Below are 15,764 nucleotides of genomic sequence, written 5' to 3'. Positions count from 1 at the left end.
CTTTGTATAGTCATACAATAAAAAAACTAGCTCTTTTATTGTATGACCATCTCACATATATATATATTATTGTATACATATGTGAACACGTTTTAAAGAATTACTTTGTAAGAATCACTTATAAGGATATTCTGCTATGTACATTTTTAAAATTTTAAATGTTACCAGAAAAACGATAATGAGGTAATATTTTAACTTGTCTAGCAACTTCATTGATTGTAGTTGGTAGTCATGTCATCCTCATTTCTTTTATATTTAAAATAATAATAAAAAAAAAAAAAATCAGATTTTACCAAGACTCCTTGAAAGAACACTGACTTTAAACCATTTCTTCCAAACTGCTGGTGCAAGTTTGTAGCCTTCTTTTTGCTAGTATTTAGGAATATAACAGTTTAAAACAATATATCTTAAAATCTAAAAAAAAAAAAAAAAAAACGGTTAGAACCATTGTTTTTAAATCAAATATGCATATTTGCCTTTTGGTAACCGTATAATGGTTGTGTTCAACTGTTGCTTGTACTGATGCTTTCCTCATGCTTTTTGTTTCTAATATTTTCAGATGGAAATGTCCTTCAATGGTGATCACCGTGTTTCACATGGATCAGCAACTAATGGTAGAAATTTTAAAGAAGAGCGAATTTATGACAAAATGGGGTTTCATTTCTCATTCTATTTTCTCACAAGAGTATATGGACCTTATATAGAAGATTTGTTAAATTGTTTTAAAGCCGAAATGCCAGATTTGATTATTATTAATTCTTGTCTTTGGGATATGTGTAGGTGAGTTGATGTGAATAAAGTTTTTAATATAATTGTGAAAATTATCTGTGAATTTAATTTAAATATCATTAAGTTGTTAATAGAGTATAATTTGTTTTGGTGGCACCCCTAATCGTTACGAACATGACAGGTGTAAACTTTCTTCTTAATTTCTGGAAAACATTTTATTTTTTGAATTCTGCTTGAAATATACCAATATTGCATTTTTTTTTTTTTTAATGGATTGCAATACTCACATGTATTCTTTTAATTTTTAATAAAAAAAAATATATATATCTATTTTAAAATGCTGTGTATTTTACCTTTTATTTAAAAAAAAAACAAAGCAAAAATAATTCTCTTAAGTTAAAAAAAAATTAATTTTACAGGCATAAAATATAATGATGAAACTATGCTATTATTTAAAATGTTAAATGCATGAAATTTAAAATGTGTGCATATGCGTATATTTCTGCAGTTAAAAAAAAAAAAAACCCACCCATATATTAGATGCTGCTATTCACTTCCATTTTTGAATTTTTTCAAATTTAATGTGCCACGAAGCCTGCAAAATTTGAATATTACTCGTGTTACTAATTTTGCATACTGAGTGATTATTATTTTCTGTGTTTCCATGTTTATTATTTAAAAATAATAAATTTCAAAGGAATCTTTCCAAAACATGTAGTTTGACTGTTAGATCTGCTTATCATCATAAGATCACATGGGAGAGTTCAATGAATAACTTTAACTACAAACCAACACATTAATAGCATCAGTAGCAGTCAGTTTCCCATGCTAGCATTATTAAGAGTTGTGTGGTGGGCTGTACATGCTGGGTACATTCCTGCTATAACTTTGGTGAAGCAAAAATTTGTCTATTTTGGAAAGTACTGAAAATTGCAGATTTTTATCTTCTGCCAACAATTACCATTGGCTTATTATAGTAGTAGTGGCATGTGATGCAAGAAAGCAAATGTATGAGCTTATGCAGCATCAGCCAAAAAAAAAAAAAAAAAATCACACCATTCCCTCCAAATGCCTGTCCAGTTCCTCCTTAAATTTATTCAACCTATCAACTTCCCCAACGACCTGAGTGCTTAGCTTGGACTCACAGGAGTGCAATATAAATCTGTACAGGGAAAATAAAAACTGTACAACTTTTACATGAAAGAGAAAGTTCCGGGACAATATTACAGAAATGCACCAAATCTGCCAAAAATCTACAATTTTAAAAATGTTTCACTTCATGGGAAAGATTACAGAAATTATTCTCCAATCGATCCAGAAGCTTTCTAAAGAACTTTGAAACAATCAGTAGAAAGCAGGCTGCTTGATAGTAAAAATGCTGATTTGGACGTAGCAGCCTGAGTACTTGATAGGAAACATTGACTTGAAGATATTAACTCTCTCTCTCTCTCTCTCTCTCTCTCTCTCTCTCTAATACAAGACAACCACTTTACGAGCACTGTTGGAATGTTTATTGTGGTTCTCAACTCGTGTCACTGAACATTGGTGGTCATCCTTTTGCAGTTCAGCCTCAGGATCACTAATTAGGGCTTAAGCGACTCGTGAGATGGGTTTCCACAATGATTATTGTCCAGCACATCAACTTTTATCTGAATCCTTAGTGTCATTTTTTTCGCCAGGTCACACTCCATTTTCGCCACTCCTGCTATATATTGGACATCAGTTGCATTAAGACTTGCATGTCTCCTCTCCATAGCAATGTTTCTGCCTTAAAACGGTCATCATCACCTCTTCACGATCTTCGCTGAATTTTGGGTCAATATCAGGAAATCGGATACGATCTAATCCTTCTTTATAGAGGATTCAGTTTGTAACGTGTATATATTAAAAAAAAAGTGTGGGAATAGATTTATAATAACACATTTCTTTAAAAAAAAAAAAAAAAAAATCTGCCAATGGTACAGGCTTCATGGATAATTTTGACCAAATCCAGGGTATCCACAAACCTCCTTTTATATAACTAAAACGTGATTATAATTTTAGTTTTGTAATGGAAGTATGTTGACACTCTGTACATTCAATAAAAACACCATGTAATACCTGACATTACTTTCATAACTGCTTTAGTGATGGCACTGTCCAGCTTTTTGATGTTAGTAATGATTACATTACATTACATTACTAATGTAATGTAATCATTACTAACTACTAACTTCCTGTTACATTACTAATCATTACTAACTACCTGTCACTAACTACTTTCATTCAGAAGTCAAAAATGATCATATAAGTCCAAGTGACATTTGGTGAGTATGAAGTTAGAAAATTGTCAATTGGGGCTTCAGTTAAATGAAAGAGATAAATTCGTGCATTTCGGGAATACCTAATTGAAAAGACGGTTTCGGAAAAATTGAAGCATTTGATGAACGCTCAAATTGGTATCATACTCACTCTAATTTCGCCAATGAATGTGAATTTTTTTTTTTTTTTTTTGTTTTTTTACGTAAACCCCAAACATGAGAGGTATTAGAACCTGTAGTACTTAGTACCGTGCTTGGGTTGGAGGTTGAGAAGACGAAAGAAGATATTTTTTGACATTGGACTTGAACTTTTGTGGACTGTAATTTTCAGGAACTACTTATGAAGGAAGGTTGTTCCAGAAAATGGCAGTTGAATAAATAAATGAGGAAGATGAAAAGTTGGTTCTGTGAGTTTGAAGTTGGACAGTAAATGGATGTTGGCTGGTGGCGGCACATGTTCAGACTGTTTTGAAAGAGAGAGCGGGAATTATAGAAGCCAATTCAGAAGAACAGTGCCCCTGGAAGTATCTGTAGAAGAGGCATGCAGCAGAAACAGTACGTCTATGAGAAAGCGAGTGGAGAGACTCTGTTAGAGATGAATCATTAATTAACCTAACTGGCCTCTTCTGAATGGAATCAAGAAGCCTGAGAGAGGTTTTGAGGGCACCACCCCAGATGTGGGAACAATATTCCATGGCAGGGCGGATTTGAGATTTATACAGAGTGAGCAGCTGTTTGGAAGAAAAGTAACGCCGAAAGCGAAAGAGGAAACCAAGTTTTTTAGATGCAGAGGAAGCAATAATGAGTATTTTCACAAATGAATCTGATCATCAGTCCAACCAGAGCTTCATTGATGACAAAAACAATTTCTTCGCTACTATTTCTTAAAATTGTAGGCCCAACGTTGACATGTTTTGATCCAGCAAAATACAGTATGTCCATTCGTGGCTGCTTCAGAAACATCATTCAGCAACAGACAAACAGTACGAAAAGAAATCGGCATAGTGTGTCAGATGAGAACTTAATAAAAATTTGGAATATTCTATAAAACTTCATTATGAAATTATTTCTACTTATTTTTTACTTATTACATTTTGCTTTTTACTCACATTTTTCTTATTTTACTTATTTTTCACACATTTTCACTTATTTTTATTATATACTTATATAATAAATTTAAGCAATAAACTGTTGTTGTGGTAATATACTTAATTTGTTGTTCTTATTCCAAAAACATTACTAGTGAAGTAACAATATCAGGAAATAATTTTTTTAGTTTACATTTTATACCTTTTAATTTAAAATTTTTCCTGATGGCAAAGGATGAGTACTGGCACCTGTTTTTTTACAAAAAAAAAAACACTGTATATAACTATAAGTAACTCTGCTAAAAGAATTGTGCTCCATTGAATTTGCCAATACCATTTTTTACAAAGAAATTCAGATTTTAACCTGGCAACATCTTTTTCCGACAGATCGAAATTCAAATTATAGTCATCTATGTTAGCAGGAAGTTGTCTTCTTTGATGATATATCAAGTATTGTGAGGTAACGTTATAATATATTGGGACTTGCTCATTTAAGACCTGCAGTGCAGCAGTAGAAATAGTTCTACATGCGCTGCAGTAGCTAGAAGAAAAAAATCACTGTGATTGGACTAAGTATTTTTGTAATGGTTACATTACTAACTCTGTAACCCCAAGCACCTGCCCCATAACAGATGATAGATAAGAAAAGACATTTGTAATACAACTTTAATGATGAGGATTTTAAGCCCCAAACATTCCTACTGATTTTTAGTATTTTTCCCGCCATAGTTTTGATTTTCTGTAAAATATATTTAACGTGTTGAATAAAGGACAATCATAACACCAAGATATTTATAATTTCTTTTCAGTTTAATACTCTCGCCACACCTTGTTGTGGCAGCTTCCGGCAGCTATGATTTAACTGGAAATGTATAGGCACTCCATTTAAAACCACGACTTGCTCTTTTTCCCACCGAATAGGTCCAGTCAAACCGGACCTGCTAAAATGCAGTGTGTACTCCTGGCCTTAGTCTACCTATATATACTCCCTTGCACTTCATTCACTTAGGCTTTTGTTCTTCCACTTGCACTTTACTCACCATTAATAATCCTGCTGCTTATTTATATTGACAGAATATTCTGTTTTGTTTTATAGTTCTTCAAAGTTCATAAGCAATATAACTATACAGTCCTCTTAAGTTTTTTTCTAATTAGTCATAATGCTTGGTTTAACATGTGGATGTAGAATTCATCCCTGGTTCTTGTTGTTGCATACAGTAATGCTCCCTGTTCTTCATAACTTCTGCCAACTTGAAGGCCATTCTTTTGCGAGTTTCCTTCTAGCAACTTTTTTTTTAATTTGTTGTTTGCTATTTGGTTTCTATCACTTTTGCAGTTTGGAATACCATGTAAAATCTTTGCTGTTTGTTACCTGCCATTTTTTTACAAAGAACTAACTATTTTCAGAGGAGGCCACCAGGCATTGCTTAATGTATGATATGCTTGTGGCTCTTGTACCTACCATTCAGAATCATAGCAGCTGTACTTAATTTATTTTAGTAATTATTCACTTATAAAGTTACCCATTCTCAGAATTATGTCCTATGAACAATACATTGTGTGCATTTGGTTTGGATTGTAATGATCCAACAAAATTAAGACAAAGATAAATAAAATAAAGTCTTAAAATATTAAGAGCCAAATATCAGCTTATTGTCTTTATTATAATTATTTAAGCATTTCATATTTTTGATGCTAAAATGTAATATAGAGTATGTGCTTCAAAATTATTCTCTATTCTCTTTATTTTATTTATTTATTATTTTTTAACTTTTCCAAGTTTTGGGTGTGGGGTGGGAAGGAAATTCTTGCTGCAACTTTTAAAAACCATTTGTTCAGCAAATATAATGCTTTTGAATAATTTGCTTGATTTCCATATATTTTTATTCACTTATGTCTATATTTTCATAATCACACGCTTTAATTTTTGAGCAGGTGGGGACCCCATGGTGTTAAACAGTATATGCAAGATCTGCGACATGTAATGAAGAAACTAAAACAGGTTCTTTCTGAAAAGTGTCTATTAATTTGGGTTACTACACCTCCTGTTTCACAGAATATGAGAGGTGGTTTTCTGATACCTCAGCTAGAGTTCCTAAAATACTCACTTCGATTTCACGTCATGGAGGCTAATCATTATGCCAGAAAGGTATTTGACTTTTAAATCTTTTAATACAATTTAAAAAAATTTTTTTTTGGTGGTAAATTTTATTGCTGGTTATATTTGAATTGTAATAAATCATGCAGGTAACGAATCTTCAAATTTTGAGAAACTCCAAACACTGCATTAGTAAGTAGCAGTATGAAATGTGCTATTTAATCTGTCTGCCCAATTAATATTCAAAAAATTTAACAGTAGTTTAACTCTTACAATATGCAAAAAAAATTAGTACAGTGCAATATCATAATGTTTTGGCTGTTATGCCACAGCCTTTGACAAATAGGAACAACTTGTCCACAAAGGGAATGCCTATCTTGTTATTTTGTAAAGTTTAGGATAAGCCATTATTTCTGGGAATCAGATTATGATGTAATTAGACTTCTGGTTCTGTTCTTTGGTTATATGACACTCTTGGTTACCTGTCCCTTAAAGATGTTGATCCATTCATATTTTGTTGGGTCTTTGATTTCCACTCACTATTAAATGGAGATGGGACTCTATATATATATATATAAATTCCTCATACTTATTGCAGTTATTATTATTATCTGTCCACATTTGGTATACAGGCTGTTTCAATTAAAACACACTGGACTATATTACTTATTTTTAAGTTTAAGCTGTTTGTAGTGAACTCTTGTTTTTAACATTTGGCTGAAATTTTTGAATTTGATATTTATATTAGACTAAATATTACAGTTTAAATTTTACGATTTCTAAATTTATTTGTCTAATCGCTACTTTTTTCTCAGTAAGAAAGTTGTTGTTCATGATCCTTCTTATAGTCTAAAGACATAATTGGTGTACGTCTGAAACAAACAAACTCCTCTTTCAAATAATGGCAAAGGAAATAACATTCAGCTGAATTATTTAAAAAAATAATTTCTTGGGGTGGAAAGCAGCAATTTCATGAAATACAAGTTTAATGTATAACTGGGAAAAAAAAAGGGGGATCATTGAAACAGGAATGGATATTTCAGTGCTTAACTTGGTGATTTTAGCCATTTCATATGAAAGAGCGGTTATCAACAATGTTGTGTGGCTGCTGCCATTTTTTTCACAAATGAAAGATAACAATGTAACTAATAATGACAATTAATAATAAAAATAATTTTAATCTTAACACACACACACAATTTAAATGATACTGGCAGTATGATTTCAAAAACAAGTGTAAATGACAATATAAAATAAAGAGCCAATGTCTGATTTAAATGTGAGTGTTATTGGTTTCAATATCCCATGATTTTCCATGTTCTCACTAGTCCACTTGGGAATGATAGATACCTTACATTAATTATAGAATTTTTTTTACAAATGTGGATATGAATTGACCCTTGAATTTCTATATTTTTAAAAGTCTATGAACATCCATTGGCAATTCAGAAGATTGTAAAAGGATACTGTGTTTCATGTTCTGAAATTAATAGTGTTATTCTAAAGAATGCTTATTCTAATTTATTATGTTGGTTACAAGCTTGTGGCAGGAGGATGCCACATTGAGTTTATGAATAACATTTTTAAAGCTTATGTTGTCTCTTTTGAAACTACATCATCTACAGTGTCATATAAACAATTTAGAATATTGTGAATTATTTTCATGGTAGTAGTAGTAGTGGCATGTGATGCAAGAAAACAAATGTATGAGCTTATGTAGCATCAGCCAAAAAAAAAAAAAAAATTGCAAAACAATCCCCTCTAAATATTTGTTCAGTTCCTCCTTAAATTTATTTAACCTATCAACTTCCACAACGACAGATGGAAGTTTGTTCCAGCAATTAACCACCCGCTGGCTAAAGCTAAATTTCCGCACATCTATTCTACACCTGTCCTTCCTCAATTTCAATTTATGCCCCCTTAGGTTCGTAATCTGAAAAAGTGGAAGAATCCCATTAGAATTCAGCGTGCTCAACCCATTCAAGGCCTTATACACCTCAATCAGATCACCTTGCAGGTGCCTAGTCTGCAGCTGCTGCAATTTGCAGAACTTAAGCCTCTCCTGGTAAGAGGATCACTTCATTCCCCTCACCAATCTTGTTGCCCTTCTCTGCACACACACACACACTCAAGCAAATCTACATCCTTCCTAAAATGAGGCCTCCAGACCTGCACGCAGTACTCAAGACGTGGCCTGACCATTGCCTTATACAGAGGGACAATCACCTCCTTTTCCCTGCTAACAAAATTCCTGTATATCATTGACAACACCTCATGACCTGCCCTGGCAGCCTGTCTGCATTGCTCAGAAAACTTCATAATACCATATGTGTATATGCTATTTTTTGTTTTCAGATAAAATTATTTCAGTCGGCCATTATTATTATTAGTTACATTTAGTTTCATTTGTGGAATTAATAGCAGCAGCCATACATTGTTGTTGAATATTAACTGATCTTTGATAACAAATGGCCAAAATTGCAAGATAAGCTCCAAAATATCTGTTCCTGTTTTGTTTATCCTTTTTTTCATTTTCATATGATGAATTTCTTATTCCTCATTTGTTTTTTTTTTTTAAATTTAAACTTAATTTCACGAAATTGTTGTTTTCCCCCCCAGAATTTTTATTAAAAATAATTCCTTTGAATTTTATTTCCTTTGTCATTATTTACAACAGGAGACTTGAGGAAATCTCACAATAGGTGCATTTAGTTGTTCAATATAGCTAAATGCACCTATTGAAAACTGACTATCACATTTTTTTTTTTTTTTTTTTCTTTCAAATAAAATTGGTTTACATTTGTTTCAGAAGTAACCGGTGATGTTTTTAGACTAAACAGAGGATGGGGAACAACCTTTCCCATTGATTTTAAAAAAAAAAAAAAAAAAAAAAAAAAGCAGTTGATTAGGCAAAATTTAAATTTATAAATCCTAAAATCTAAATGGTAATAGTTAGTCAGATTTAAACTTTAAACTGAAAAATTTCAGCCCAAATATGACAAAAAAAAAAAGGTCCAGACAACAAATAGCCTAAATATAAAAATAAGCTAGCCACAAGTGCATATTAATTGAAACACCCTGTATGTCGTTCTTCCAGTTTAAAATGATTCAACCAGAATGTTTGGCTATTTTTGAATTTTAGATATTTTACATAGAATCTCTTTTGGTTTTCTTCCTTCAGTCTTCTATATGTACATATATGCCCAAAGTATGCCACTACACTTTCAATCCACCTCATATACTGGGTCTCTGACCATGTTTATTTTTATCTTTTTATCTCCCACAAGCAGGATATGCTTGTGGGAGATAAAAAGCTGTTTTAGGTTCTTCTGGCCTATGAATAAGTGTTAAAATTTTATTTCCTGGCAGCTCGGGCTAAGGAATTGCTGATATCCAGTGTGAATGTTATGTTGATGTGTTTGGTTTGGTTTTGTTTTGTCTTGCAGGCCTATGGAAAACTGTCTCTTAGTGTTGGTGATGAGTTCTATGAAATACCTGGGATAATCATTCTGTAAGAAGTATGTACTTGATTGTTGCTGATTCTGTTCTAAGTCTAGTCTTTGGGAAGTCCTCAGAGCCTTCCAGATTAAGCTTTTTACTATTGCTGTTCTGTAAAAACCAGAGGCCTTAGCATGGGGAAACCCACTCTCTCCCCTCTTCTTGCCAAGATCTTTGTATCTAATTTTGAGAGTTCTTCTCTGTCCAACTTACCTACCCATACCATGCTATGGGTCAGATTCCTAGATTGTTCTGTTGATCTGGAGAGATTGGATGACTTGGTTATCCACATGAACAACCAGCACAACATTAAATTCAAACTTCAAATTTTAAAATAATGGTTTCTTATTCTTAGTTGTTGGGCTCTACCACAATATAGGCAACACCATGTGAACTGTAGTCTACCATAAACCTCCTGATACTAATAGAATATTATAATTTTAAATCCAGCCATCCACACAGCACAAAATCAGCCATAATAAAAGTCTTAACCTGAGATTTGTCAAGGATGACCTAGCATACAGATATCAACTACGATTAAGCACGTACTGGTATAGAATGATTATCCCAAGTATTTCATAGACAGTATTATTTCCAACACCAAGAAACATAGTGTACATAGTGTTTAGGGTCAAGTGGTTTCCCACAACTCTGCAATCAGTTCTCTTGAATGTAGTAACCTGTAAAGGCCAGATAGTGAGTGATATGTGGTTTATGTAGTGTAATATAGGGTTATATTGTTCATGTGGCCCCTTATTGTTCATGTGGGACCTGTGGAGCACCACTGATCCCTAGTTACCATACCAGCGTGGGGAGCTGGACCAGGTAGTAGAGATTAGATACTCTGGTAGGACGAACCCTGGCCCTGGCATCACCTGATCTCACTGGGGAGGGCCCAGTGAGATCAGGGAGACCAGTGAGAAAAAAGAAAAAAAAAAAGTTTTTGTTGGAAGGGAATGTGGAAGGTGACAGTTGTAGTTTTGGATAGTAGGTGAAGGTAAAAATGGTGGGTGATAGGAAGGCTTCCACTAGGAATTGGAAGAATGAGAACAGGAGCATCCCTGTAGAGGCAACCCATCCTCCACAGGGGGGGTTGCATAGGGACGTGGGAAACTCCCTGGGAGTGAAGTGGTGGACTTAGTCATAGGGTCAGGATGCCCTGTGTGGGATCCTGGTTGCCATCCTGGCTAGTTGGGTCTGACAATCTCACAATGGTCAGATCAGCTGAAACCAGTGTGAGCATCCCATTCCATGCCACCTAGGAAGAAGAATTAGTATGGCATCAGCAAGGCAGTGTGGGTGCTTCCAAAATTCCCCCCCCCCCCAACTTCAGTCATTATTGGGAGCCCTGTCATTCATGGGGATACATACTGTATGCACTCCAATCATATTTCTATCATGCACACAAGACATGTTAAGATTTTTAAATTTTTTTATAACATTCAGGGTGCATCTATAATGATAGGACTACCAGATAATACTTAAAATTTGCCCTCTTTCAGTTGTTCTTGCACATGGAGTACATCACAGTACCCTAAATATGAACTCCACGCACAACTTTTTTTTTTTTTTTTTTTTTATGACAAGTTAATAGCACTGGTCATCTCACAATATACACGAGACCACCTCATTCATGCTACAAAGTTGGGACTATGTAAATAATATAAACATTAAAATTAATAATTTTGAAGAACAGAAGGGTTGGAGAAATAAAGCAATAAAGAAATATTGGCAAACATTAGAGGCTATGTAAGCAAAACCAATATCACATGTAACCTGTATTATAATGTATGTAAAGTAAAATAGGAGGTAGGCAGAATGGAAATGCAAAGTATCAAGATTTTTTTTCTTTTAAAAAGGGAAAAGATATTTTAAAAAGTATCTTTTCATAACTTCTTGATACTTATACTTCTTTTCTCTTTGCTCTTCCATTCTGCCTATCCCCTGTTTTACTTTATGTACATTATATGTATGTTTGTATATTTATTTATTTGCACATATACTCAAGAGTGCACATTAATTACATTTAACATAAATTTGGACATTCTCATTCTTTCAAGCATTCAGTTCCTCTTATAGCATTCTGAGTATAGACAATGCACAATTTTTTTGGAAGGCCAAGGCCATATAGACTTGAACAGTCACGCATAAGGATTTTCACAGAGTGAGGCAGTCATCCTAACCCATGTCATAGGTTGGCTTGGGAACTGGAAGTAGGAGAGAGGCAGCTTGGACCTTAATTTTGCATGCAGTCTTAATCAGAAGTAAGGGTTTTTATCTGTCGTATAATTTTTACCCTGTTCCCAAGTTCCTCTCATCCCCCAAACTGAGCAATGACATCCCTCCAGTATAACCATAGGTTAGTATGGAGGTGGAAGAGAGAAAGGTTGAGGTATTAAGTTAGAGTATGTCATTGTAATCTATGGCCTGATTTACTCCCCTCCTGAAATTTTTGCATTGTTGCAGTGTTCCTCTCTTAACAAACTTGGCCAGTAGACACCCTCACAAGTTACTGTGGGTTAATATGGAGCTGGAAGTAGAAGAGAAGAAGGTGTGACATTAATGTAGATAGTTCCATTGTGATCAGGAGGTGAAATTACCCCTCTGGATTTTGGCCAACAGGGCCCCTCCCTCCTTCCCTATGTTAAGTCTATGGGTGGAAATGGCCAGTTATTTTCATATTTGCATAATTTCTATAGGATCATTATACAGGCATTTGATTCCTCATAGACAGTAACTGCTAGTATTACCAATTTTTTAATTTCCCTATTTTCCCCCAGCCAAGACCAAGGCCATCAGGGAGAAGTATTTAGGATCTTAATCTTTTATAGTCCCCTAGGGGGTCATTTGTCAACCTCTACCATAGCCTCCTAGGCTCTCGCCAATATGCCACTTTATCATAATTGTTAATTCTTTTACAAAAGTCTTTGTAAGGTACAATTTATCACAAACAATTACAATAGCCTTATCTTGACTAATAACAGAAAACATGAATAGTACAACCTTTAGCCCCGCGGTGGAGTCGGCATCTCCACCCCACCACGAGTTTCCATCCCCACCACGAGGAGGTAGGTTGCTTTATCCAGGAAACTGTCCAGACACCTACTAGACAAACAATAATATATAAAATTGATCAAACAATACTTAAAGCTAAATGTGATAAAGAATAGCTTCCACTATTGTTTATCACCTGTCCAGTCCCTATGAACCCAACAACAGCGTTATTGTGACCCAGCAACTCCTGGCACCAGTCAGGAAGTGCCATTCAGTTTAGCTGTTAGAAGAGCCCACTCCAACCCAGCACAAATTAACTCAATTGAGTTCCGTCCTTCGTTTCAGTATGTCTACTGTGCGGATATAACTTGAACATGTTCTATCATTTGCGGCATGGGCCAAAGGAGACTTCTTCCTCCAACAATTTATACACTTCGGTGCTTCTGCACGTTTCGTGCAGGTCTTAAATGTATGGCCCTTCCTGGCACAGTGACCACAGAACTCGTCTGAGTCACAATACCGGGCCACATGGCCATACACTTGTAACATTGTGTTGGAGTCCATAGGTCCCGGACCTGGCCACATGGCCCCTGGGGGTGGTGGAAAGCACCTTCTCAGGTTCAGCACGAGCAAAGGCACATGATGCAAGAAAGCAAGCTTATATAGCATCAGCCAAAAAAAAACAAAAAAACTCCTTATTTCACCCCTTATTCCACTCTGTTTGGATTTTAAACCATTTCCATCCATCTTAAAGGCTTAATTTCATGTTAAGAATTTTTTATACTCTATTTTGGGTGACTCAGTTGTCCAGGCAGGATTTGGACCACACATTCCATACATCCATGCATTCCCCTAAGGTATATGTAGACATATATAACATGCAGATAATGCTCGTGCACAAGCTCATACATTCTTATCATTCTCACACACATGCACCCAAAACATACATTCACCTCATCACACATATTGCACTCTTGCACAGTCACCTTACTCTCATGCAAACACATGTTCAGTCGTTTTAAGTTCAAGTTTTAAGTTTAAGTTTTAAGTTCACTTGGGGCAAGCACACATTTACACAAACAGCCTCAACGCCAAGAGAAAGTTTGCCATGCCCCTATAAGCCTGAAAAACCAATCCAAATACATTAACATGCTATTCATATGGGATATCAGCAATTCCTTAGCCAGAGCTGAAAAAAAAAAAAAATAAATAAAACCCCATTTCTTTCACAGCTGAGAAGAATCTGAATCTAAAACAGCATTTAATCTCCAAGGAACAGACACGGTAAGGGGCCTAGTATATCAGGTGGATTGCAAGTTTGGGCTGGCATACTTAGGTATGTATATAGAAGATTGAAGAAAGGAAGACCAAAGAAAACCAAAAGAGCATCTGACTGAAAACATCTCAAATTCTGAAATAGAACCATTCCTGGAAGTAGGTACACTACTTTAAAGTGGAAGAACCAACCATATACAATATCTCTGTGGACAGATATATAATAACCACAGAGTATAAGGAATTTTTTTTATATATATACGGCCCCTTCTCCAATTAGCTGTCAGTAGAAATTGGGGACCTGTCAATATAAAATCTGAATGAATCAACATGTTTGAGGACCAGGTAACCAAGAGCGTCACAGAACAGGATAGAATCAAACTACATCCAACTGATCTGCTCCAGGAACTTCAACCTAATCTCTGGCGCCTCCGTAGCCAGGTGGAAAGGAGCAGCAGTGTGTAGCACATGCTTCTTGATTAGACCGGGGTTCGAGCCCGTCACCACCAAATACGGAGGATGCGGAAAGGTCAGGGAATGACCACTGCATATCCCGGAGCAATATGGCCTTAGTTGCTAATGCTCCTAAAAACCAAATAACAAACAAACAGTCAACCTAATCTAAGTTAAATACTGGAAATGACATCACCTCTGGATAGTTAACAAAGTCTTAATGGTAGGAAAGGATAAGTCATCATAATCCTATTCCTGCAGTACCTTAGATCTACCATTTTCTCACTAGCAGATCTCTAGTTTCCAGCAACAAAGGCTAATCCCAGTCTTTTCAAAATCATAAGACAGGCATTTCCTTCATGGACACCAGTGACTTTAGACATTCTCATTTGCCAAAAACTGTGGCATAACAGCCAAAACATCATGGTATTGTACTTGTTTTTTGTGTATTATACTTTACTTATTTTTAAGAGTTAAACTAGTGTTAAATTTTTGAATATTTTAATTGTGCATTTTTATATTAACCAGTGTAATGTTTGGTGTTATTCTCAAATTAAAATTAATTAGTTGAGTAATTAAAATTTATTAGAATATAATTAAATTTAATGAGTTAAATTTCAATCAATGCTTACTGTAATGGTTTCTGATTATATTTTATATTGATTATATGTGAAAAGGAATGGGAAGCTATTTTCTGTTTTCCACCAGGACATCATCCTGGCATCCCTTGAATGGGAAGAGGGTGCTAAGAATCTCCAATATGTTTTTCACTTAGATTTGGAACCTGGAACGTGAGAAGTTTATATGAAGCAGGGAAACTGGATAATTTAGTTCAAGAAATGAATAGACTTAAAATTGATATTCTTGGTGTTAGTGAGGTCAGATGACCAGGCAATGGTAAATGTGCTACAGACAATGGTATATTTTATTACATGGGTACTGATGACTGAAATCATAAAGGAGGAGGAGTTGGATTCTTGGTTAATACTAAGGTTTGTAAGGCAGAAAAATGTGTTACCTACTCAGACAGTGATAATGATTCAAATAACAACAAAACCTTGCAACAAACATAATTCAGACCTATGCACCAACAGCCGACAAAGGTGAAGAGATTGAGACATTTTATGAACAAATTGAATCGATGCTACAATTATCCAAGAACGGAGACATCACAGTGACTATGACGTAGCCAGTGGTCAGGAGCACAAGTGCAGCAGCACATGCTCTTTGAGTGGACCGGGGTTCAAGCCTGTGACTGCTAAATACAATTAACATTTGTATTGATTGATTTATTATAAACTCCACTAACCTGGTGGTCATGCAGGAGTA

The 15,764-nt window shown here is 34.8% G+C and overlaps 1 protein-coding gene across 1 annotated transcript in view; it reads left to right on the top strand.

The window, feature by feature from the left end:
• The window catches only part of LOC150087413 (PC-esterase domain-containing protein 1A-like), a 151,827-nt gene that overhangs the window by 58,814 nt on the left and 77,249 nt on the right, over nt 1-15,764 (top strand). The window contains exons 4-5 of the mRNA XM_090372054.1: nt 560-780; nt 6,053-6,266. Of these exons, the coding sequence (XP_090228180.1) occupies nt 560-780; nt 6,053-6,266 (435 nt within the window). The remainder of the gene's footprint in view (nt 1-559; nt 781-6,052; nt 6,267-15,764) is intronic.

Source organism: Mastigoproctus giganteus, chromosome 4, assembly GCF_048544385.1.
Source record: "Mastigoproctus giganteus isolate SK-2022 chromosome 4, ASM4854438v1, whole genome shotgun sequence".
Lineage (NCBI taxonomy): Eukaryota > Metazoa > Arthropoda > Arachnida > Uropygi > Thelyphonidae > Mastigoproctus > Mastigoproctus giganteus.
This window is presented reverse-complemented; position numbering and strand designations above follow the sequence as displayed.